Genomic DNA, 27,456 nt, shown 5'->3' with positions numbered 1-27,456 from the left:
CTATGCTATCAAAGTAGCCTGCATGAACAGTGCTTGAAATTATTTTTGTGAAAGTGAGGGTGCCCCCTAGAGGACTGGAAGACTGAGAATTGTGAGCAATCTGCCATTTGAGCAATGATTAGCAGGAAAAGTTGCAGCATTAAGCGAATGTTGCCAGCAGGACGATTGGATAAGAAGGCCACATGCAGACAGTAAAGTACATGTGTCCAGGATGCATTCAGTCACTTACTCTCTACAGATGAGATGTCACATACAAAGAGGAACGGAAACACCAACAGCAAAAGAAATGACAGACACATCAGTCCCCTTTGACTGCAGCTTTATTCATATATTGCAGTCAAGATGTGTATACAGAAGTATCACTTACTGCAACACAATCATTTTAATGAATCTGAAAGAGCATAATTTAAATCATCGACATTTTAACGTCAATGATCAGGTGATAAGGCGATCCGGCGGTAGAAGTGAATGTTACTCGACGGCTGTAAGTGGAACATGACCAAATTCATGCAAATATATAAAGGATCAGGCCACAGTTGTCCAAAAGCACTGTATCAGTGTTTGAGAGAGCACAGATAAAGATGCTACAATGCTTGAGGAAAAGTTGGCTCGGGGCAGTCCATAGGCTGTGAAAACAAATCTTTTCCACAGAAAATGGGCTTTTTAACATGATGCACAGGGCAGAGTGAAACATTCAGAAGGCATCATCAGTAGACGTCTTTGGACGATGTTGGAAACTGACCTCTTTTTGAGCAAAGCACTGAAGTCCAGCTCTCCAGAGTCCTCACCTCCATCCGTGCTACTGTAGGGGGAAACCATCAGCCATAAAGCATAGTGAGCATCTTCTGCTATAACTTCAACTCAAATTTCCACATTTTACCCCAAATGTAATCAATCAAGACATGTTTGTTGCTTTAGGTTTGTGCTGGAGATTTAATGCTAATGTTGCTAGCAAGCAAGTAAGACTTTGTAACAGTTAATTAGCACTCTGAAAGCCTAAATTTTGTCTGTACTTCTGTCAATTTTCATAGATAGTAATTTGTCACACAGTGTCAATAACTACATGAGCAAGTCTATTTGAGTTTACTTAACAACTTGACACAGTTTCAGACTAGAGCATGGCCATTTTGGCATGTAGTTGCTAATTGTGTTTTTAGCCTCCATTAGCCTACTTGAGAGGGAAGCATACCTTTGTTCCCAGAGACCCATTATGATCCCCCCAAGGGGAAGTAAGCCCATATGGACATCTGATATATGCCAAGATATAGATTTCAAATATATGCCATATCAGCCTATATGGAACTTGTCACATATAGACATACATGTGACATATATGCCAACTAATTTGAAATTGGCCATTTTCAAATATGGGACATTTATTTCAGATACATAAACATATACAAATATATATGTGTAACAACATTATTCATATAGGGATAGCATATATTACTTTTATATCGCTTTTGTCGGAAGAAAACCTCAAATTGGCAAAATGGTAACTTTACAGGAAAAGAAAAAAAACCTACTTTACTTTTAATGTAAGTCAGTGGAACCAGACTTTTTTCTAAGTCATTTTAGGTCATTTCTTTTGAGCCATTCTTCAAGAAATTTACACACAATATGAAGGGCAACAGGCATATTCAAATAATGTCAAAAACTGAAAAATGACAAACATGGAGATACAAGGTTTTCTTCCGACAACAGCGATATACAAGCTTTGTGTTTTATGGTTCTTCTTTGTTTCTTTCACATATTTCCTAATAAAGTGAAAGTTGGCATAATAGTTGCATAACTGAACTCTAAAAACATACACATAGCCAGTAATGCAATAATAAATAAATTAATTAATTAAATATAGTGTAAAATACTCAGTATTCATATTCGAAAGCAGACAGATAACATAGAAGCAATTACGACTGTACTGGAATGTGTTCACCCACTTAGCACACATATATGTATGACCCATATGCATTGCATAAATGTCCAATATTTGATACTTACGTATATACAAGGGCATGTTAGAAACCATATAGAAATCAGGGGGGAACACATTGATTCCATTGTTAGCATGACTGCTAAGTTTGGTAATGTGTTGCACGTCAGTGAACAGATTGTCAGTCTTGTTCACAGAAATGAACAGCCAGAATGTGATTCAATAAGGGATTCTGTTTGGAAGCAACATATACAAAAACTAAATTTTAAGTAGTCTTTATTTGTTAGCATTTATCTTATTTGTCTTATTTTTCTCGTTCAGGAAACATGATTGAGCAAACATGGGGCTGAAACTTGGGGCCATGAGAACACAGAGCTGTTTCCTAGAAAATTTCAGCGAGGGAACAGAGGTGCCCTGGGAATATAGGGATGTTTCTAAAATTACAAAGAGGCAACATGGGCCCTGGAAACAGAGGACTATTTTCTAGAAATTTCAGTAAGAAAATGTATATCCCAGTGAATATGAGAATGACCCCATTGTTAAATATATTAGCATAGCTCCAGTGCAAAACTAAAGAAGCAAACTTCAGGCACCAAACATGTCTTGGTTCAGCGATTACATTTGAGGGAAGTGTAAAGTTGGGCAAATTCACTAAAATCAACATTAGTACAAAATTATCTGTAATGTTTTATGTTGTATGAGAATCATACAACATAAAAAGTGCAATTTTTAGCCACAGACAGTGTGGCAGAGACAGTAACAGATGCGTTCGAGAGCATCCTCACCATACAGTACAGATACATATTGCACTGATGTATGGAAGTGCACTTCACAACATAAACATTTAGTGTGTCCCTGTGAAATTTTCATTCATTTCTTTGGCTTCTATGAAGTTTGCTGTGACCACTCGCTGCAGTGCGCACTTGTTGTTGAAAGAGCTCTTTGTTTGTGGACATCAAAGGTGAGGTCTCAGACCTGGGTGCAGGCTTGTGGGGTGAAGTGGAGCTCGGTCGCTTATGAAATCCATACTGGCCTTAGCTCTGATCAAAAAGCCTGAGCTGGATATTGCAAGGCAGCAAGCGTTAATCTCCACTCTGAGTTTTCTCTCTGATCTCAGGGGTCTATCAGGATTTAAAAGGATAACGTGTGTATGTGTGTAAGAGCATTATGATGAGCGCCAGCCGCTTCCCTACACATGCACCCGCTCCCCTGAAGAGTGTGTCTGTCTTAAAGTACAGTATTATCCAGACTTAGCGCTTCACCGCTGGTGAGACAGTGAGGAGGGGAAAAATGACACGCTGTGAAAGAGTGTGTTTGTGCAACTGACTCCACTGATTTTGGCAAGTTGTCAGTCACAGGGATGAGCATGTAAAATACATCATTTCAGATGCTGGTGAATAATTCCCTCATGTCAAGTCAGAGCTACAGGCTAGGAAAAAAACACTGACACTAAAGAGCCCTTATCATTTCAAACCAAATTCTCCTTTTCATAACATAGTATTCTCTGTTCAGTCCATACAGTCTAAATATAGAAGCTACGCTGCAAAAACAGCACATTTTAAATGCATCATGGTTGTGATGTCAGAGAATCTATACATTCATATAGATGACCACTAATTGAGCCTACAGCAGTTTAGACTGGCCTTTCGCAATGAAGTGATAAATGGTGTTGTCACTGCAGAGTTGATGGAGCAAAATGGGGTTTTGTTCCTTGTTGTTGGGAAGCAAATGTGTTATTGCAGTCTTCTAAAGGATCAAGACATCCAAAAGTAGCCTTTTTATCATTATTATTTACCCCATTCTCTACATTTCAGGCTGGACTGCATTTTGAATGTTGTATGCCTCCTTCAACTTGTGAAGAGAATCAGCCAATCAGAACAAATGTGATTTACATATTTGAGTCTTAAAGGCACAACTTAAAGGTGAAGTAAATTATGATTGTAAATTATGGCTGTTTTTAAGACGAAACCACACAAAAAAATAAAATATGGGTTCTTTAATGGAATTACCAGCATTAACAGAGCTCTGTTCCATGTTGATTTGTCCTTTAGAGTATTTTAATAGGCCTCTCAGTATCTGGGACTGTACTTGCAAAGATCAGTGGATAGGGAAACCATATTCACTCAAAGGTCCAACACTTCTTATATGCCAAAAAAGGAGGGCCGAAATGCAATCCTCACCAGAGGATGAGATAGAGAAGGAAAGAAAGAGGTGTGAAAGAGAGAGACAGTGAGAGACAGAGAGAGAGAGAGAGAGAGAGAGAGAGAGAGAGAGAGAGAGAGAGAGAGAGAGAGGAAATGCAAGGCAAGGCTGGAGGTTACACCATTCTAAGGGAGTGACTCACAAAGGATCATACATCAATGATATGAGTCAACCCTCCTTAAAATGTTCCCAGACAGAGATAAAAGTGAAGACAAGGCAGAAGGAACAGGCAGAAGAAACAAGAATGAAAAGAAAATGACAACAGGGCATCGAAGGACAGAGAGAACAAAAACATGCCCTCCTTTTGGCGAGAAATCGGTTGTCTCGAGACCTTAAGTACATGAATATGTCCTGTGCCATTGCAGCAAACTCCATTAACTACCTGCCAAGTCCTGACATCTTCTTCTTACTGCCTGCAGACAAACTCCTGAGTGATCAGGACGTCCAAGCAACAAGATAATTAAACATCATTTTCCACTTTTTAATTTGACAGAGTACTTTAGCATAAACAGGTGCTAATTCATATGAACATACCTACAGATGGGTGACAAATTACAGGAAAAACCTGGATGAGTGGAGAAGCATACAAAAGGCAGATGCTTCCAGATAGGTGTACTGCATCATACAATAAAGCAATTAACAGCCTACCATGCTTTGTGGCATGTATAAAAATGCAGAGTAGGCCCAGTTGACCTTGATTTTGGATCAAGAGGAAAAGATCTGAGTGACTTTGAAAGAGGGTTCATTATTGGGTTCACAGATGGCAGGAGCTTCAGTCGTAATGACGGCTCAACTGGCTGGTGTTTCAGTAGAAACAGTGGCTGGAATCACATCATTTAGATTTATGGGAGAGCCATCATTAAATAGGGTTGGAAATTGTGGTTGAAAGATGTTTTTCTGGTATAGTTTGGGTCCACTTGTCCCTTGACTGGGAACAGTCACTGCAAATCAATAATAAAATAATTCTGATCACTTTTATCCTATGAAGAGACACTTCGATCCTGATGAAAGCTGTTTCTTCCAGGATGAAAATGCCCCTGTCCATAGGGCATGAGGGGTCACTGAATGGTTTTATAGTATGAAAATCATAAATCATATGCTGTGGCCTTCGCAGTCACTGGATCTCAACCCAATTGAACACCTCTAGGAAATTTTTGGACTGACGTATAAGCCAGCGCTCTTAAAGTTGTTTTTTCTTTTGTCACCTGTCTGTATGTATGTAATGACTTATCTACGAACTCACAAAATCTAATTCAATGCAGAAGGTCTTGTACCAAAAGTACCACTTACGTGCGTCTGAATGCTGTGCGGATATCCAACCCCTCTACTGTTTGTGCCTCTATAAGAAAATAGAAAAAATGTAAATCCATGAACCTTAGCCTCAAGCTAAGCAAGTCTGCACTTGACACTGTGATTTTTTTGTGCCTGCTTTTAGTGTGGGTATGTAATCAGTGTCTTTAGAGAAAAGTCATTGCATGTTTTTCTTAACAGCTTAAGTACTTTGACTTGAGATTATCACTTTAGGCCAATATTCACTCAGGATTTATTATCACTTTGTTTTGCTTTCTCTCTATTTACCACTGAGCAGTTTCACTGCCAAATGTGATTTCTACAATGTACTTTTCTTTAATAAATGTCATGTCAGTGCTTACCATGCACAGTCAGCTCAAAATTACAGCTGTCAAACTTGTCTCTGGAAGAAACCTCACACCGGTAACCTCCAGCAAAGTTAGCTTTGGCTGCAATGATGTGCATCTCAAAGGTATATATCTGCAAAATCAGTGGGACAGTTTACATATGTAACTTCATTCATATAATCAATTGAGTGATTGTAGGCCTTTTTGCATTCTGTCACTGTTGTGCAAAAACCTTCTTTTTTTCATTTGTTTTGCTTTTTTGTTTAATTTGAAAACTCCAGTTACAAAAATTTCATAACTAACAAACAAATAAAATGGTCCCAAAATATTTTTACATTAACTTCCATTCAAGTTTAGAGCTTTTTTTCCTTCTGCTGTAAAGTTATCATTTCAGAAAAACTGTTTTGGATTGTTGTATATTGGACAGTGACAATATACAATACGCACAATAATACACAGCTTTGCAATCAGTGTATAAAACATTACAATTTATTATTACTATGTATTGCTCTATTACATTATCAGAAACTTGTTTGTTTCATTATACTGCAGCTTATGGAATATACCAGTATGTCTAGTCATGTAAAGAAGTAAGTACACCCTGTGAAAGGTTTTGACTTTTTCAGCATATTTGGACATACAGATATCAGAACATCATCTACAATTAGAGAATCTTTACATGTCCAGGCCAGCAAATTTAACCCAACAGCAGACCGTAAGATGCTAAAAGAAGTCTTTAAGAGCCCCAAAATTTCAATATGCACATAGCTCTTGCCATTGTGGATGTCAGTGTACATGCACAGTGTATTGTTAGAACAGAAATGCACAAATATGACCTACATGGGAGGTGCGCCAGGAGAAAGAATTAGCTGTCTAAAAAGAACATCAGGGCAAGACTAAAGTTTGCTAATGAATAACTAGGCAGGACTTGGAACACTATGGAAAGGTGAGTCAAAGATAGGGTTGTTTGGCCACAGACTGCATTTGATTAAAAGAACCTTACACAAACTGTGAAGGATGGTGGTGGAAATTTCATGGTTGGGGCTGCTTTACTACCTTAGGCCAGCTTGGATTCATAGAAACGACTATGAATTCCCTTTTATTCCAGAGAGTGCTTGAGGAAAATTTGAAGCCATCTGCCAAAACGTTAAAGATGAAGAGGTGGACCTTCCAACAGGACAATGATCCCAAACATAAAATTAAATCCACCAAGGAATAGCTCAAAAGAAGAAATGGAGTGTTATGGAATAACCTAGTCAAAGCTCAAATCTGAACCCCATTGAAATGTGGCAGGGGCCAGGATTTGAAACGGGCTGTACATGCAAGAAACCCCTCAAACTTTGCACAGTTGAAAGAATTCTGCATGAAGGAGTGAGAAAGAAATTCTCTCAGTATATGCCAGAAACTGGTATACAGTTACAGGAAAAGCCTATATAAAGTTGTTTCTGCCAAAAGGAACAATATCAGTTACTGAAGCCAGTGGTGTCCTTTTTTTCAGCAGAAAAAAAACATCTCAGTTAATTTATTTTTAAATAAATGATTGCAAAGTCAAATGTTCTTTTGTTTTTTTATATGTAACGTTTATTTGTACAGTTTGTCTATATTATACTGTTTAGCTGATGGTCAAATACTGATATGCCCACATATTTAAAAAAAATGTAAAACATTTCATGGGGTGTACTTACTTTTTCACATGACTGAATACTGTGGCATAGCTGTTGTACATTTAAAAATGGAACATACTAGAGTCGTAATTAGGATCTGTAAATAGGACAGTCATAGCTATCACAGCCATAGCTAGCAGACCTTTGTGTTGCGGTCATAATGCTCTTTGAGCTGTAGGTGTTTCCCTGACTTGCTGGCCAGGTCCATCCACTTCCCTTTGAACCATCGAATCGTGGGCTTCTTCAGCAGAGACTCACCACACACCTTTGCTACAAAGCTGATATTTCCACCTGTAGATGATGAAACAAGTTCCTTCTGCATTCCAGACTTGGACTGAACTGGTGCATTTCTAATTCACATTTCTGGGTAAAACAATCTTGGATAAACCTTGTTCAAGAGCTGAAAATGCCTAAATAGCAAATGACCCTGTAATGTGTAAAAGGGGCAAGGCTGAAAGAGTTTGATGTAGTATGTAAATATGGTTTCAAACATACTTCTCACTCCTCAGCCGATACAGTCCATATGTGGAGACTAAGCTGTTTTGAATTCATTGTTTTCGTGATGTCTCAAAAACGATTTAGACATATCCACCTATTCAGCCTACAGCAGTTTAGACCCATCCATTCACACATTTACATATATCAGTGTTTACATGTACAGTACAACATGGCCTACAGCGTTTATATGTGCAGTACAACATGGCCTACAGCGTTTATATGTGCAGTACAACATGGCCTACAGTGTTTACATGTACAGTACAACATGGCCTACAGCGTTTATATGTGCAGTACAACATGGCCTACAGCGTTTATATGTGCATTACAACATGGCCTAAAGGTGCTTACCCACAGTCACCTCCCCACTCTGAGGCTTCTCGGTGAAGAGGCCAGTCAGGTCCTGCCTGGTGTCAGGTTGATGGCTTTCAGGAAGGCCTGGGAAATGATAGGGCATGTAGAGACAGCAAAGCATAAGACAAAACAGGGATAAAGTCTAAAATGAACATAAATAATCAAGTTTCATTTATTTGGCACGATTGAAATGAGCATAGTGTGGTGGTGTTACACTGTCAGAAAAAAAGGTACAGTGCAGGTACATTTTCACACATCAAGGTACAAACAATGTAATTGTATCCTCAGCAGTGGTTTTAAGGTCCAATCATGTGGCATTAATAAGTTGTTTTTGTTTTCATAAAGAAAAGGTATTTGTACCTTCCCATAACCCAATATTTTACAACAGCACAATTAAATAAAAAGCCTGGAGGCAGAAGTAAGTGTACAGAGTCAATAAAACTTAAACAAAAGTTTAATTAGAATGCAGTTATGTTCCCTAGCTAGATGCACCCTTGAAGGTACCACCCCAATGATAGTTTAGTGCGTTGTTTTCTGACAGTGTACTAATCATGTTGTTAATTGTAACTGAAGGAGGAATAGTAAACAACTAATGTCAGTGACAGAAATAGAAGAAGGATAGATAGATAGAAGATGTTTATTAGTCTAATACTACCATCATGAGCTCCACTGTCTGGGGCATGACCATTGGTCTCAGAAGTCTGGGCTGGTGCTGCTGGAGCCTCTGCTGGGGCACCAGATGGAGCCTCTGCTGGGGCTGCTGTAGGAGCATCAGCAGGGGGCACTGCATCTGGTGGGGTCTCCTTTGCTGGAGCTTTAGCTGCTGCCTTTGCGGGTGCTTTGCCTGGAGAACATAAAAAATATCATGGGTGCGAATTGAACTCAATAAGTGATAGCCAGTCTAAAGTATCACGGAACAAAATATGGCCAGGAGTTCACAGTGGCTAGGCTGGGGTGCATAATAAAATGGTCCTAAATAATTCTCTGCCTCTACACTAGCTCTCAAAGCTAAAGCTAGCACGTCCTGTCATAAGGGCCTTGAAATTGCTCCAGCTAGCAACCTCAAAAGAGTTTACTGGCATTCTCAGCAGTCCTAATTGGACTATAATATCCTGGACATTTTCCATCTGAACAGCTAAGGTGAATAAATCAGCTTTGAAAGCTTCAAAAGAATTGATAGGTAAATGATACCATAGCAACACCTAGCTAGATTTGATATGACTGTTAAATAAAGCCACTAAGTATTTATTCCTCAAATATGTCAGTCATGTTTTGCACTCTCTGGTTATCAGCTTTTCCATGAACACTTTCTCTTCATGCTTTCAAGTGCCTCTCAGGGAAGCAATCTCCAGAGCCAGAGGTGAAGGTCATCAGTGTTTGGAGTGAGCGGTGGCTGGAAGAGGCCTGGTATTCATAGATTAGTTCACAGTAGGCCTTTTCTGAGCACTGACCCAAAAAGAGTGGTGACCTACTTTGTTTTTGTATCCAAAACCATCTCAAACAGAGCACGAACCAAGATGTGCACTAAGATTGGCCAACAAATAATGCTAATTCAGCCCCAGTGATTGTGTTATAGAAGCTGAGCAGTGCCATTTTAAAGAAAGTGCCGGTGCACAGTTATAGGGGTCAAGGTGTGATAGTCCAAGGTCCAAAGAATCAAGTGATGGTGATATGGTCAGGAAACAAAGACAGGTGTGAAACTGTCCCAAAAGTAACCCACCTTCTGCTTCTGTGATCTTAAGCTCAAATTTGACTTTCGAGGCCCCAGCAATAATAGCATATCCTGCTGCATCTTCTGGGGCAGCACTGTTTATGGTGAGGGAGTGCTTGTTGCCTTCTGCTGATATTGTATATTTGTCACTGGCTGTGATGTCTTTAGCATCCCGTTGCCATCTTACTCTGGCGTCTGCTTTCTCTGTCTCTGCTTCGAATACCACCGTTGCCCCAACCTCAGCAGTCTGACTTTTTGGTTTTTTGATGAAAGCAGACACTGGAGAGGGCAAGGATGGTGAGGGAGGAAAATTGAGATAGAGAAAGTTTGACAATGTGCATGTAAAGAAAAGTGCCAAGCCTTTCAAAAGTACAGATGGACAAGGGATCAGCACCAGCAAACAGAAGACTGTTAAGCACTAAGGACTGACCAGCTTTATCCATTACCATAGCAAAGTATCCTTCAAAAACATAAAGACTGCTCAATGGCCTCTCTGTGATTATATAAAGTTTTATGATGATCCTAAGTGGATGAGATGGACATTTAAGCCACAGTGACATTAATTATAACTAAGTTCATGTTGCTTAACACAATGAGTGTACTACACCCAAAGTCCATTACACTATCCATTACACAATGAACTTTACCTGTAAAAATGTTTAAGCTGGCTCACTCATCTTTTACCCTCTATCCAATGAATACATTAAAACTAAAGCAATATCCACAATCATATTAGTAATTTTAAAAAAATTGACACAGTAGCACGAGACATTTTCAGAAACAATGAAGAAACTACAACACTTTTCTCAACCACCCAGTTGGGTGCATGTGTTTGGAATTCCTCCTTCTCCAAAGTAGACTCCAAAGGCCACTTGGTTCTTAAATGGCACCACTCCTCTCACCTGTTCTTTCACTTAGCTGTTGGAGTCAATGTACAATTGAGTACCTGGTCAGTGAAAACCATGTCTGTTAGTTGAGATAAATGCCCAACCAGTCAATAAAATTATGGAAACACTAAAGATTTGAGCCTACTTAGCTCTTAGAGTCACTGCTGATTAACTAAATGGACAGTGCAAACCAAAGCAATTCTTCATTAGTTAGTATAAATGCTTGACCAAGCAATGAAAATTATGGCATAATTATGGGGAAATGATTTGGAAATCTGGGTCTGTGATGACTCCTGGACAGAAGCTTTGCAGGGCATTCAGTCACATTCCATTAATTTAAATTGTCAGTTAATCCAGTACTTCAGTACATAGATTACACTACTCTCAAAGTTACACTTCGTATATCTATCTGTATCCCCCTTATGTGTTAAGTGTAAGATCTATAAAGGAACTCTGGCCCATTTAATTTGGTTTTGCTCCAGATTACACAAGTTCTGGTCAGAGGTGTTTGGTTATTCTGATGTGTATAAAATTGACCTCCCCCTAGACCCTGCAACTCCTATCCTAGGTTGGTCACCAAACATAGAGGTCTATGGTCGCTTTAAGATCCAGGCAATCCAGCATGGTATGACAATAACTAAAAACATTTTAATAGTCTGGTACAAATAATATGTTCTCAAGTTTCAAACCTGGCTGAATGAGCTCTATAGTACGTTGCGTATGGAGACGATCAGATATGAACATGCTGGGAAATCTAGATTTTCAGACACTTGGAATCCTCATCTTACCTATTTAGCTGACCAGCAAGGTCCAACAAGTAGTGTCTGAAGCGGGTACAAAACATGTAAGTGTTTGCAAATGCTGAGTTTAAATGTGCTGCTGAGTTTTTTTTTCTGTTTTATTTTTTCTCATTATCTGACATAACTGATGAGATGGGTGGACAATTTACTGTCTCTGTCTGTTTACTTGTTGTGTTGTAAAAATATAAATAAAAAATATTTTATAGGTATATTTTGCTGCTGTCAGAAGAAAACCTCGTATGTCCATTTTTGTCGTTTTTCAGTTTTTGACATAATTTGAAAATGCCTGTTGCCCTTTATATTGTATGTAAATTTCATTAAGAATGGACCAAGAGAAATGGCCTAAAATGGAAAAAAATCTGGTTCCATTGACTTTCATGAAAAGCAAAGTAGGTTTTTCCTTTTACTGTAAAGTTATCATTTTGGAGATACGAGGTTTTGTTCTGACAAGAGCGATTTATTTTAAAATATAGCTTTATTTTGATGATTTATATTTTATTTATTTTTTTCTGTTCTAAGATTAACTGATACACGTTAGAATGTTAGGAGTTAAAGAAAAGATGACAGGGATCGAGAATCTAATATTAATTACTAATGGAATAGGTTAATGTAAGCACTAAAAAGAGTGATCTTTTTGAATCATTACTCAATTGGTAATGACATACTTTTGTGTAATTTGCAGGTCAGAGAAGTACTATATCATGCTGTACCCTATACCATACCATTAAAGAGGAAATCCACCGAATTTTCAAAATTTCTGCATTATTAAATTGTTAGTATATAAACATTATTCAGAAATGTTGTGAAATTCAGATTTGATGTGAAAGTCAGAATTGTTCATAGTGGTGGTGATAGCAACCAGAAGTCTAAAGAGTTAAATGCCCCCTCACAGAAAGTTATTACATTAAATGGTCACAGATACGTGGCCTGATTTTTTCAGATTTACCACTATACTACCAATATTACATATAAAACCTCAGAAGACACAGGCAGATTCACCTGTTGTTTTGGATAGTGAATAAAATGGTCCTGTGTTGGCATTGTAGATATCATAATGTCTAGTTCCCATCACAAACATCATAAAGAAATTGGTGGGTTTATCTACACTACACCATCTCACATCAAACCCCTCTGAATGACTCAGTCTTCCCCTTTAAAGACCATTTCTTGTTCATAATATGCTCCCAGCTCATATAAAGCAGCTTCTCGCAGGGCACAGTTTATCCATAACCTGTAAATGTCAGCAATAATAGGATGTTGACTGAGACTTCACAGCTGCCTTAATGGCTTTTTATTCTTAGAATTGTGTTATTTTCTTCACAGCAATGTTTGTTTTCTGTGGGTGGGCTTTATTCTGGGCTCTGCTGTCCTTGGTAAATGATGCTCTTTGTCATGTGGTACATGTAATTCAGTACAACATGCCGTTAGTGCTAAATTGAGTACAATAGAACAGCTTGATAATTAACAGTTAACAATTCCAGTGGACAAGTCGTCAGTATCAGAATCAGAGATGAATCAGTGACAATAACGGAAAAAACAATTAAAGGAAACAGTGTCAACATTCATGACAACAGGTGCTTAAACTGCGTCAGCGATGGAGTTAGTGATCCTGGGGCCCAAGGCAAAAGACAGGAATGGGGCATTCCGACGTTCCGATTTTTAAAATCATTTCTAGACAGTTTTTACTTAAGTAACCTTATTAAGTGAAATTCTCTCACTATGTTGGCAGAACATACTGCTTTAAGAATTTTGCTTTCAGAAATTCGCTTGAAACAATAGTAAAATAATTGGGAAGAGATAGGTAGAATTTAAGTAATGAGCAATAAAATTACTTTTTCCAAGAAGTAATAAGTAACAGATTCCCATTACATTTTGAGAAAAGTGATTGGTTTCTTGAATGAATTACTTTTTCGAGTAACCCAACACTGGAGCTATCTATATGAATATTAATGCTAACATTGCTAACAATATGCTGAGCCTGTGCAGCGCTCTGTTCTGACTGTCACTGAAAAATCTAAGCTAGCTTTGAGAGTGTAGCGACAAACTTTTCGCTTTCTTTTTGTTTCTTTGTAACACTTGTGTAGATTTTCGCACTTAACACCAAGAAAACCACATGATAGACCTCCTCTTCAGGATGTAGATTATCGCTTAATTGCCTTGTTCACACTGGTTGTGTCATCACGTAACGTAGAATTTTCCATTATAATCATGGGTGAGCCTGCATTGAAATTAGTTGCTACAGTTGGAAATAACGGCTTTTTGTTGAGTGTATGTACTCTCCTTGGCAAAAAAGAGCCAAATGGCAAAACAAGCTTTTAATGGTCTTAACAACAAATCAACAAACAAATAGATAAGGTAACTTAATACGGGTCAACTTTTCCCTTGATTTCTTTAATTATTGAAGTTTCATGTGTAAACTTGCAGACAACCTTGAACAGAAAGGCCAGTATTTTTCCTCTCAGCACTGATGGCTTTAAACAGTTAAATAACATTGCTGAGCTATATTCTTTATTGGGTTTAAATCTGGACTCTGGTCAGGCCAAAACCATGAGAAGAAAGTAATATATTTTGGGCTTGGCAGACTTTTGCAAGGGGTGTATATTTTGGAATAGATTATTTAACATCAACACATACAGTAAATCTCATTTGTATTTTCAGAGGCCCCTTGGCTCATGGAGGAACTTGGTGGCTGCCCACCTTTGCCAAGTGCAAAAACCACCCCTGAACTGCATCAGCGATGAGAAAGAGGGGCCACATTCTTGATCAGTCTTGTTCCTCTTTTAATCATGACCTGTCCATAGTCTATGAGTTGGTTGCTTGAGAGCCTGGCGTCAAGTAGGACATGGACAAGCTTAGCCATCCTAAGAGGACCCCGAGCCCCTAACACACCTAGGCCTGCTAGAGAGGTATGAGAATCAGTGTCTTAAAAATGTTGTCAATTTAAATTAAAACATTCAATTAAAAATACTGTTTTGTTTTTTTTTAAGATGTAGACAATTGATTTGTTGTCTGTAAGTTTTGTCATTACACATTGCTAGTTACAACCATGCTTTCTGCATCATTCCTGAATCCTAAAGTATTCACAGAACTGAATCTAGACTTCCATGATCCTTTACCAAGAGTAATGTTCATCCTCATCTTCACAAAGCTGGAATTTATGATATACACCATTTTTATCCAAGATCACAGATGCAGAACAGCATAGGAAGTAAAAATGTTAGACCCCTGAGCAACTTGCGTCTTTCAACCTTCTTTCTATCTACAAACATGTTTACTATTGGAGGAAGCTAAAAGGATGTCTTCAAAGCAGCCCTCATGATGTATCCATGTTCCAAGATGATGCTTCCATACACGCTGAACAAATTGTGGTTTCAAAAAAACAAGATTAACTTAAAGGCCTTCTGTGATCCCTCCAGTTAACAGATCCAAACATCATTTATAAGAAACTTTATAGGACGCTCTGGATTGCAGACTGCAAAGACGACTTCAGCTCTCAAAGAACTGGAAGCTTTCCTTTTCATAGCATATGTGTCTGAACAACGGAGTAAATGGACTACCTACACACCCACCCTTTTTAATTAAAAAAGCTCAAAGGCTGTGGGGTGAGTAAAACTGTACAGAGAAAAGGCCTGCATTTGTTTGGTGAAAGATATTCTCATTTTTAAAATTACAGCTTGTTTTGGGAATTTAACTGTCAGAGATGAAGGCAAGCCTGACAGAATCATTAGAATGGCTGCAAGCTTATAGGTGGATGAGTTGTATAGGGATGTGGAAGGTAGGAATGCTCTTACTATAGTGTATGACCCAAATCATCCACAATTCGCAATGAATCTTAGCTGTTACCTTCAGGACAGAGCTTTAGAACGCCTCAACTAGGAAAAACGTTTACAATAAATCTTCTTATTAGCCTCCTGAATCCTTGTTGCACTACGCTGGCTTTCAGTGTAAATAACTTATGACTTATTGAATCAATAACCTATGACTTCTTAACTCAAGATTTTGCATTACATTATTTTCTCACAATTACACAATAAACAAATTATTTTTCTTTAAATGTTGACTTATAAAGTCAATATTTGACATGTTAAATCAAATGTCTTGCTACCGTCAATGTAACAAGTTAGCCAGCTATTTAAACTCAAAGTCACAAAAAACTGTTGATAATGAACAGTGTAGCAGAATATAGCACAGCAGGCAACAACACCTCAACATAAAATGAGGAGAAAAATGAGCAAATAAAGAAACATGTCAGATATTTATTGTTTATCCTTGAAGAAATGTCACATTCTGATATTTTAAGGCTGAAACATGGTCCTCAATCTGTTACAAAACAGCCCTATGAAGGATTATCAACATCACACGACAGCTTATGATCACCATTATATACTGTTTGGGATCTTGCTTCTATTACATATCTATTTACTTCTACATAAAAAAAACATTCCTTTTATATACTCAGAGCTCTGGCAGTACACATGTTAGGTGCTAACTTGAATTGAAGAGCATTGTTTTTAATTAAAAAACAAATGAGCAGATGAGGGCGACCCTCCTGGATGTCCTTGGAAGATTCCAGCTCCACCCCCTCATTATCCTCAACACCGGCAGTTTGCTGTGTTAGTTTGTCTCAGATTTATTTCTTGGTGGTTTTTATGTAATTCTTAGTCATGTTTTCAAGTGTGCTGCATTAGTTCTTCTGATTTTTTGACTTTTTACTGCCTTTATTTGTTGATTACTGATGTATTTGCCTAAATTTTGGCCAAAAATCTGCCAATCTCTACCTTTTTAAAATGAAAGGATAGATAATATCTTCTGTGTTTTTTGACTTCAGCATGGAGGTCCACTGTGTTTCAGCACTGTCTTATATACAAGTGTGTTCAAATATAGAATACATATGTCCTCCATTAATAAATGCACTCTAAGAACCAGCCCAGTGACCCAGCCACATGTAGCTGTGTGGGGGATTAGCTGGACTCTATTTTGGTTGTTTGACAAGCATTGGAAGAATGGCACTGCACTCTTTTCTCTCTCCACCTGCTATTTGAAAACTGTGGAGGCACCCACACTCTCGTTTTGTTTTGTGCTCCAGACTGGCAGAACAGATGTGTGAAGTTAGAAAAAAAAAATCTGCACATGGCAAGTAGGTTTCCTGAGGTAACAAAATAGTGGTTATGAAAGGGTATTCAAGGTATCTTCTGTTACTTATCTGCACATACACTGCATGAAAACACCCCTGTTTGAAAGTAGCTTCAGCATTGTGAACAGTAGTCAAAGCACAACCCAGCACCATAAGTACACCCTCCACTGTCAGTGATTAGAGGGCATGTTTCCTGGGCTGCAAAACGAGGCCAAGAATATGTGGGAGAGAGATGGACAGCAGTACAATGGACACTTATCGGTCACCTGATTCCACAGTGAGGAAAGACGGGCAGGGGAGCTATTTCGTCCTCGAAATGGTGATAGCTTGTGCTGAAGAGAGTTTAAAGTTGGTGTTGATGGATATGTGACACATCTGAGCATCGTGGGCATAACCTCTTTCAAGTATAACCTGGAACGATCAGTTGTGACGTCAAAATTGACCTCTGCACAACAGAGAGAATAATAATGGTCACTCTCATTAGATCTGATTTAAAAGAGAAAGCAGGGCAGATAAAGACTGTGTTGGGATGAGGATATAAAAGTATAAAAACCTCTAGACACGGTGGGGAAAGAGATCGAGAGAAAGGAAACTGTCGATAGATTACAGGATCTTCCCACTAACTCCAGATCACTTAGTCGGATCACTGAAAGTGACACAGTAGCATGGCTCGAATGCTGTGGGTCTTAGCACACATAGCTCCACAACGGCTTGTCAGGCAAGAGGTATTAGGGTGCTTGATCCTTTCGGGGATATGTGGGATGATCTTGGGTGAAAACATGACAAGCCTTTGGTTACAGTGTATTACTAGTGAAGAAATGTTTACACAGGAGTCAATGGAACTTTAAGTGTCGCACTTCTACAAAGCTCAGCAACTGACATTGATGTACAAGACCTGTTTTTCACGCTGTCTGCTTCCAGAACTGCTTGTATACAGTATACCAAGAGACCGAATGGACGAGGCCTTGCCAACTGCACAGTGTTACTCAACACTGTTTGAAACACAAAGATCAATTCTAAAAGTCATGGTCACTTGTCAACTGCAGAGCTTGTAGTTATGTAGTCCTGACTGTAGGCTACGAAAAACAGGAAGAGCAGGGCACAAACTAACATGGGGGAAATGTGTAAATGTTAAATAAGTCCAAGTAGGAGGTGGTTTTGGTCATCTTTTCATATTTCATAGCAATTGGATAGATATTTCTTGAGATTGGTTTTTGGACCATAAAATTATTTTTTTCATCATTTTTTTCAGTTATTGAATTGAATGTATAAATCACATTGCCACCTGTATTATTTTAATTACTGTCTTTGTTGCAGCATTGTTGTAAAGCATATACATAATTCAGAGTGAGAACTAGCCGGGCTAAAGTACAGCATCCACATGGTAAGGTTAGCCTCCTGATGAATACAATACAGAAAGAAGTCCATATCCTCCATATAAATTCAAAACAATTCATTTTTTGGAAGTGTGTATGCATATATTGATCAAAAATATGCTGTAAATATCATGTAAATTAAATATATTTCAATTTTATTATTTTGATATTAGCTTTTTTTCATGAATTGTATTTACTTCAATGCATAAATTTTGATGTATTTAGCTTTGAAAGCTCATCTGGTTCAAACAAAATAGAATTGTGTTAAATTAATCATATTTGCATTGATTTACAAGACAATGGTTTTAGCGACTGTTACAATTAGCCCCTTGGTCTGTTATAATGGGGAAATAGGCTAAATTGTCCACACAATTTTCTTTTGTTGCAGATGTGCAGGTTGTTTGTTTAAATAAAATAATCTTGCTCAAATACTCTTCAAATTATTAGCAAAAAGCAAAATGTGTTGTGCCGCTCTCCCCTATATACTGTAATGAAAGCTTAAAAATAATAAATGTAATACTAAAAGTCTCTATAACAAAAATCTTCGGTCATATCTTATATACTCTTGGCTACCATTTGGTCATCATTGATTTAAACCTTTTTAAAAAAGTACATAATATAATGAGCCCTGAGGTCTGTGCTTAATATGTTTCAGCAGACAGTAAGTGTGATTCAATGTGATGCTGGAATTGGTAACATGATAGCTACTACTTTAAATAATACCCTCTCAGGGACCGTCCGTGTGACTAACATCACATCTTATAGCAATGTATTCAGAGAGGTCACGGCAAATGACAAATGCAGCACAGATGACAGATGCACTTCCCTTTGAACTTTTGAAAGCGCTGACTCTATGACACAATCTATCACTCACAGCATTGTGGGACCTGTAATCAAACTCTTTTTACAATGCAGCCACATGCTACATGTCAGGCCATCATTTTACAAGGTAAGATGTCCCAGTAAGCCAGATATATTAAGCCAAACGTCAAGCCTGTCCAATAAGAGGAAAGGTAAGAAGTATTCCCACTGGGCAATGCTTACTTCTGTCTTAAATTAGCTTGCTGAGAAATCTTAATTAGCATAGCTTGCTGAGAAATCCTGCTTTATGAAGCACCACCCATGGCCCTATACTTGGGGGTGAATACTGTTTTTCTAGCTATACACGTATAAACTACCTGTGAAGAGGTATAGGGCCATGTTTTGGAGGGAAATCACTGTATTACAGATAGAGTCAAATGTTAGTCGAAGGAGGATGAAAATGTTTTGTAATGCTCTGTAAACACAACATATCTTCCTAATAGCAGAACCATTAAGAACAACATGATTGTGGGAAGGATAGCTTTCTAACATTTCTTTGTTAAACAAGCTACTTCAAACTCTATCAAAAAATCAAAATAAGAGTCTTAGAAAATGTCCTTCTTATAAACACAATAGCTGAAAACTATACAAATGCCATTACCTGCTTTTTTAGTTGGCTCTGGCATCCTGCTTTCCTGGTTGAGTGTCCCTTACGGGTTCAGACAAACAGGCTTAGCAGATGCCCTCCCTCTTTCTCTTTTATTAGACCCCCCCACCAGTGCCCTACAATCTAGGCCCAGCCCCTTCTCTCTCTCTTCAACAGGGAGATAATGAACACATACCTCCAAACCTCCAAACAGTAAACCCCCCTCCTACCCACCCACCATACTACCCCAAACCATCCGTTTCCATAACGCAGACCATATTTCTGGCCGCTCCTCCAACACCTCCTCCAGCTGACAGGACCAGAGAGGCTGGAGGTGAACGGAGGTTAAGGGATAAGGGAGGGGAGCAGAGGCGATTAAATTTAGTCTCTGACTCCAGCAAAGTCTCTCACACCTTCTAGACCCACGACCCGCCACACCTTATTCCTTGTAAAGAAAGGATTAAAAAAGAGAAGACCGCTGTAGAATGTAGACAAGAAAAAAAAACGAAACTCATGACGTTATTCATTATGTCCCCAAATGCTCTTCTGTTTATGTACACTCTTATAAATAAAGGTGCCAAAAAGGATTCCTTGTATGATGCCATTCAAGAACCTCTTTTGTATCCCAAAAGAACCTTTCAGTGGATAGTTAATTTGGAGAACCTTGTTTATAAAGGAGTTATGTGAGTCTAAAGAACCTTTTTAGGATTAAAGAACCTTCACATAAAGTAAAGGCTCTAGGAAAAACCCTTGAATTGGTGTAGAATGTTTACATTACATGATTCTTTAAACCTGTATAAGGTTCTTCACACTCACACCTCTCAATTTCAAACATGGTTCTTTAGGGGACCAAAGTGGTTTTTCTATGGCATCTCTCAAAGAACTTGGCTCCCTCATTATTAAGCACAGAGAAAAGTGAAGTTTTGATACTGGCACCAATTTATCCATCAAATGAACACAAAATAGACCTCATAACGAGGATCACACCTTACCTTGTTTGGATAGCTTTATTAAGATCAACAGAGGATGCCCCATATATCCTAATTCGTGGTTGATTATTGACTGACTACAGAGATCTATTTAGGTGATAGTGCCTTCTGTTCCAGTCTAAGGATGGTTGTTAACATTTAGTAAGACATTTGTAGTCAAATTAAAGGTTGAATTATCCAAATCTGCGTAGTTTAATCGTTGAGAGGTAAACAAAGTCATTCCGAGTGGTTTGATGTGAAATGGTACATTGAAGAGAAAGAACTTCTTTACTATACTGGTATTAAGAACCAGGGGTTTCATTGTCAGCAACAGAAATATACTCATTCTATTTACTATCCAAAATAACCCATGTGTGAATCCATGTGTGTCCTCTGAGTTTTGATAATATTGACAATGGTCAAATAGTGGTAAATCTGATTAAATGGGCTTTCTTTGATGACTATTTTGCCTTCTGTCATCAGCCCACATGACTCAAAAACATGACCTGTATATTGACAGTTAATATTGACCTGTTGTCCAATGAAGTCTGTACAGCACACTTCTTTCATCTGAAAGAGTTGGAGATATTTCACAAAGCAGTAAGATGGCTAACTTAAACCCAGTGTGAGGACTTTCTACTAGGAATGTTCCAGATCTCTCTCTCTATTGGCCAGGCTTGGCCATGGGATTTTATCTGGCCAACTGATGAGTCTAACAATTTCAATAGAGTATTAAAAAACTGTCTTTCATGTCAGTTATCAAAATTAGGCATCTGGGGGGCAACCTATCAAAGTGAAGTGGGAGGGGCTTATTCTACGTACTCTCCCACCAGGGCTGAACTGGGAACTAAATTCAGCCCTAGATCCTCTACAGCCACAGCAACCCCCCTCCCAAGACAACCCTCAAAAACTGCAAACCCTCCAACCCCACCCCCAACAAATGTAAACAGTATTATTGGATGCAGAAGCAGTAGGGACACAAATCATTCTGGCTGGAGTGAGCTGAATCCAGTAGGTGAGGACACAGAGAGCATGTGGTTCAAACTGTTTTTGCAATATCTGATGCAAACAAGTCCTAAAAGAATTGAAACTTGTTTTTAATTGGAGTTCTGTACATTTCTAACACATAAAACATGAAAATTCAAATGATATTTTAACCTGAGAATCATACTGATCCTCAAAATATGTATGTCGTTACACCCCTACTAACTGAGTAAAACCCTATTTTCTGAAAAGCCCCCTTGCAGTGCAGTAGTTTGTGGTTGTGTTGAAGGTAATAATGTAAGGAGAAGTGCCATTCAACCCAGCCATGTTTGAGCAACACTTTGGTATATATTGCCTAATCAGAGAATGAATGCTCAGGGTATTGTGATGTTAGAAATGTCATGTTTAAATGCCTGATGGATGAATGTCATGCCCATCCTCACTTCACCCCCTCTGGCACGTATACCTGGATCTAATGACAAATCGTTTTTGTTGTTTTGCTTATTAATCTCTTCTTCCAAGCACTTCCCTACCACTGGTCCATACCTTTGCTTGACCCTGATCTGCCAGCCTGTCACCACCCGGTCGCTGGTAGCAGACAGAGAGGAGTTGCTGGCAGCTGCAGAATGCCAGGACTCAGGCCATAGCAAAGGACAGAGGAGGAAGGCACTGTGTGCTGCCAGAGGGCCACTGTAAATACCACCCATCTGCTGTAATGTCTATATATTGCCCCTGGGACCCGCAGCTGGGCTTCTCCTTACCTGGCCGCAATTCCAGGAGGATCAGCTAAAGCTTAACTGTAATGAACTGGAAGTGCGTCAGCTGCATGGCTGACCTGAACGGGATGTTAGCGTGTTAGCACTTTTGAAATGGACGGACACCTAAGGTGAGGTACACTAAAATTAGACACCACATTTAAATAAACGCAATGCAAATACAGTAGAGTAGCAAGCATTACAATAATAGTGTGCAGGATACAAGATACATGAGAATGTACTTGTTTGTGACGTGGATGCGTACAGACACGTACACCTCGTAGACACAGTATAACACATGGCTGACATGCGTAAATCATCACAGACGCAAAACATTGTCTCACAACAACACAGACATTCATTAGCTTAGAGGGCTGTCACCTTTGGCCTTTGCCATTTGAAATGACAACAACAGCATTTTCAGAAAGGTGTAAGGGCCTGGGCTGTAGCAGCTCTGGCATTCTCTGGCATTCCTGAATTACGAAGTATCTGAGCCCTCATGGCGTATGGAGCAAGGGGTCCAGAGGGTGTCTGGAAAGGCAGGAAAACCCTGGCAGCTGCCTTTATTTACTATGTTTATTATGACTGCTCACATGTCAGACATGAATCAGACATGAATCACATCAATCAGACTTCAGTTAAAGATTTGTTAATTAATGGAATACAAAGATGATTAATAAAGTTTGACCTGTATTAAACTGTAATCAGTACAAAAATACAACGATTTTTTTACCTTAATAACATTTTGTTTTGGGTAAATATTCGCTTATTCCAATTTGGACACCTGCAACACGTGGGCTCTAATATGCCCCCGTACCATGACAGACATTGACTTTTAAACTTTACGTTGGTAACAGTCTGGGTTAGGCTTCCAGAACTGTCTTGGGACAAATATGATTTTAAATGGTAGAGCGAGCATCACATTGAACACGCTCTCTACCATTGAAGATGATCTATAACTAAGATGGTCCTTTTCGTCTTTGGCCTGAAGAACATAACATCTGTTATTTCTGTAAACTGTCTGAACGATTGAGTCGTCAGACCATAATACACGTTTCCATTGTGAACCAGTCTATTTCAGACAAGCTCGAACCCAGAGTCAGTGGAATTTCTGGTTGACATATGGCACGTGTCAAGCTCCAGTCCTCGCGGGCCAAAACACTGCAGGCTTTAGTGCACTGCCTCATTAAACGCACCTGATTCAGCTTTTAAGCTAATTAGCAAGGCCTTTATCAACTGGATTCAGACAAGGCTAAACGTTAATCTACACAGCACTTTGGCCCAGAAGGTCCACAGTTTGACATGCCTATGGTTTTATCTGTTGATAATATAGTCTTAACAGTGTTTATTGACAGTGTAGAGTATTCCCAAGCTGATGTGATGATATTTATCACAGAAGCCTGCCGTTTTTTTATGCAGTGCCACCTGAGGGATCGAAGGCTATGGTCATTCAGTTGTGGTTTTTGTCCTTTCTTTTTATGCACAGTAGATTCCCAGATGTGTATTTGTTTATGTATTAGTTTTTAGTTTGTTTGTTTTTTGCTTATTTTATAGACCATACTCTTCTTTATAATACAGGATTTTGTGTTACAGTTAGAACTGGTCAACTGGTCATCTGTATACTTCAATAATCTACACGGAAAACGTGTTTTCAAATAATAGAATGTTAAAATAATAATCACAGGAAAAAAAATCATTTAGCACAGAAACCATAACCAGTTAAGGCAAAACCAGTAATATTCAGTGGTTAAAGCTATACTGGGCTATATAGAAGTTATTAAAACAAAACTGCAGTAATGCAGGTTGAGAAGGCCCTAATATAAAGAAATGATATGGGAAAAGACAGAGCACAGCCAGCAGAATGGCAGGTTAATTTAACTCTGTTATGGGAAAGGGCCTACTACGTTCAGTCAGAGCAGTTTTTAGTAAGCAGTAAATTATTCGTTGGGAATTCAGAGTATGGGGGGTTAATCCAGCCCTATATTAAAGGAGCAGTTTTATGGGGTGTTAAAATCTACATAAATCCCCTCTATAGCCTAGTTGACAACAAGTTTTGCAGTTGGTTTTAAAAGTCCCCTGGGGTATTCTCTTTGTCTAATACAAAATGGAAATCCAAATTAAGAGCGTCCTTGTGTACTAAAAATATGCTTAAACCTGACTATGTGTCTTTCATGTACAGCACAGGGAAAAAAAAGCAGTGGTTTACCCTCTGATACCACCTAGTGGTTTGGCTACTCACTAACAATAGATGAGTCATTCCATGAACAGAGTACCATTTGAGGCCATTTAACGCAGTTTATAAGGGACAAAAATCTGCTAATGAGTGTATCCAGGCTTAAATATGGTATATGAAAAACTTTAATGTAAGTAAAAAAACTGAGGGCCAGAGTCCTGCATAGCTTGATTTCTCTGCTCTAGCATATCTCGTAATTAACTGGTGAAATTAATCAGGTGTGCTTGAGCAGGAAAATAACCAAACTGTGCCGGAACCCAGCGAAACAGGACTGAAGTTCACCATCCCTTTTTATTAGGCATATGGGCAGTTTTAGATTTGGTCAGTAAATATAGTTCAAACATTACCAAATAAAAGTCAATTTAACATCAATCCTTTACCATGATCATATATAAATCTGTTTCTATATTAACACTACATCAGTTATATTTGTACATATAAAGGCATCAAACCTTTAAAAAAATGTTAAGAAAAGCATAATAATTAAATGTGTCCTTCCACACCAACATGTTTAGCCATAAAGGATAATGTACTGTAACATTAATAGACGTGATGAAGAGTAAGTGATGTCATTTAAGCTGGTAAGTTTCTCTGTCTTTGACAGGGTCCGTCAAGAGTAACAGGGTTTGTTCTAACCTTGAGCACGGCAGATCGTTTTTGCATGAAATTTTCCACCTTGTCACATTTCCCTCTGACAGCTTCAGTACAATGTTGGGTTGTACTTTTAATGCAAAAAATAACAGTTAAAAAGGTGGGAAATTTTGGTAATTGAAACACGAGGCCGACAAAAATGTGATTTCTTGACATAATTTTTTATTTTCAAATTTGTATCACCATTTTGGCACTGACTTCTCATACAGGTGGTGAATTAAGAGTCTGTAGCTAGAAAAGACAGTCATGTGCAGAAAATTTGGGCACTCCTTGTCAAATGACATGTTTTGTAGATTTTCTAAGTGAAAATAAGGTCACACATCCTCTACAGAAAACACACTTCCGCACATTTAAATACACAATTATTGTTAAATGGCTGAATTTAACAGTTTGAGAAAATAAGAAAATAAAATGTGGCCTGTGCAAAATTTATGGCACATTTTATATTTTATGTTATTTTTAAACTCAGCAAATAAATATAAATTGTGGGCTACATTTTTTAACTACAGGAGAAAGAAGAGGTGAACAGAACAGCCATGCATTACAAAGGACAGAAAGATTTACATTTGTAAATATATTGTATTGTCAGTGGAATAATGGAGTACAAGTTGAGGTGAGCAATATGTAATATCATAGTACTCCAGGACATTTTTTACACTGTTTATTTTTTAAAACAGACAAAGTAGTGCCACATTTTAAAAATACTATCAAAACCCAAATGGAGAAAAAATGTATGGACATATACATACATCATTTAAACTACTTATCCTTCTGGGTCGCAGTGGGGTGCTGGAGCCTATCCCAGCTGTCATTGGGCGGAAAGCAGGATACACCGTGGGCAGGTCACCAGTCCATCGCAGGGCAGACAGACATACACATACATTCACTCACACCTAGGGGCAATTTAGCACGTCCAATTGGCTTGACTGCATGTTTTTGGACTGTGGGAGGAAACCGGAGTATCCGGAGGAAACCCACGCAGACATGGGGAGAACATGCAAACAAACGACCCTGGTCGCCCAGCCGGGAATCAAACCCAGGCCATTCTTGCTGTGAGGCAACAGCACTACCCACTGCACCACCGTGCCGCCCACGTATGGACATATATTTTTGTATATTTGAAATACATTTCATTGCATTGCAATATAAGTTAAAATTCACCAAACATTAAAATGTATTTCAAAATATATTGACATATTAACCGAATATATTTTAAAATGCGTTACACATGGAAATGTACTATTAAAAATGTATGTAAATGTATTTATCAAATACATTTGAAAATGTATGAAAATAGTCAAAATATTTGTCTAATGCACTTTTCTGTCAGCAGTACCTTTTGAAATTAATTTGTAGTCCAGTATCTTAATTTTAATTATTAGCAAATGAACCTTTAACATGGCAAAAACAAGTGTTGTTGGTATTGATGCGCTGTTAAAACCCATTTGGTTATTTGGCACCTTGTTTAATTAAAATACATTTTGTGTGAGTGTCTTACTGCATACGTACATAGTTAACATAAAGTACGATGTAAAACACAGAAGTCAGTACCATTTAGTTACATCTGTAACCTTTGTTAAAACTACATACAAATAAAAAATATAATAATGAATACTAATAAATGCATTTTGAAAAATATATTGAACAAATACATTTTTGGCCATTTTCATACATTGCAAAAATGCATTTGACAAATACATGGCAAACTATGAATCAAATTACTTGTATCAAACATTTTACACACTGTACTGCATTCAGTCCAATTAAACAGAACTAATGTGCTATGTTTTTAACCAAACATGCAGCTGAAAAGTGATTTTTTAAGTAAGATTTTTAAGAAAAGCATAATGTGATATATTTTAATCACAATAACGCTAAAGTTTATCATACTCCGCAAGTCTGTGATTCTGTGTTGTTCTACATAATTACAAAACTCAGTGACCAAATAAAAGAAGGAAAAACTTTGACATCCTTATGTTACATTTCATTTTGTAAAAATTGAAAGAGAAACGTGCCTTAACAGACTTTTATTTTGAATTTTGAAAACGCGATGTACCCGGCAGCAATTTTATGACCGTACATGTCGTACCGATAGACTGTGCAACGAATCTGATCTACAACTCATCAGTAACATGAATCTCACATCTCTACTTCACAGTGTATGAGTTATAAATCGCGTAATCCGGTCTGGTTTTGTAGTCCCTAAGAGTCACCGGTAGGTTTTT

The 27,456-nt window shown here is 38.2% G+C and overlaps 1 protein-coding gene across 6 annotated transcripts in view; it reads right to left on the bottom strand.

Moving 5' to 3' along the window:
• The window catches only part of mybpc3 (myosin binding protein C3), a 51,843-nt gene extending 32,059 nt beyond the window's left edge, over window positions 1-19,784 (bottom strand). For 2 of the 6 annotated variants that reach the window (XM_036584180.1, XM_036584184.1), the window contains exons 1-9: window positions 19,656-19,784; window positions 8,941-9,129; window positions 8,283-8,369; window positions 7,579-7,727; window positions 5,788-5,905; window positions 5,426-5,474; window positions 4,518-4,562; window positions 743-802; window positions 230-232 (exon numbers count right to left, since the gene is read on the bottom strand). In XM_036584180.1, the coding sequence (XP_036440073.1) occupies window positions 230-232; window positions 743-802; window positions 4,518-4,562; window positions 5,426-5,474; window positions 5,788-5,905; window positions 7,579-7,727; window positions 8,283-8,369; window positions 8,941-9,129; window positions 19,656-19,680 (725 nt within the window). In that variant the 5' untranslated portion in view covers window positions 19,681-19,784. The remainder of the gene's footprint in view (window positions 1-229; window positions 233-742; window positions 803-4,517; window positions 4,563-5,425; window positions 5,475-5,787; window positions 5,906-7,578; window positions 7,728-8,282; window positions 8,370-8,940; window positions 9,130-19,655) is intronic. The other 4 variants (XM_036584181.1, XM_036584186.1, XM_036584182.1 and 1 more) reach the window with 3 other exon arrangements.
• Window positions 19,785-27,456: the final 7,672 nt, after the last annotated feature.

Source organism: Colossoma macropomum, unplaced genomic scaffold (assembly GCF_904425465.1).
Source record: "Colossoma macropomum unplaced genomic scaffold, Colossoma_macropomum, whole genome shotgun sequence".
Classification (NCBI taxonomy): Eukaryota; Metazoa; Chordata; class Actinopteri; order Characiformes; family Serrasalmidae; genus Colossoma; species Colossoma macropomum.
Note: the sequence above shows the minus strand (reverse complement) of the source record. Positions and strands in the feature narration are given on the sequence as shown.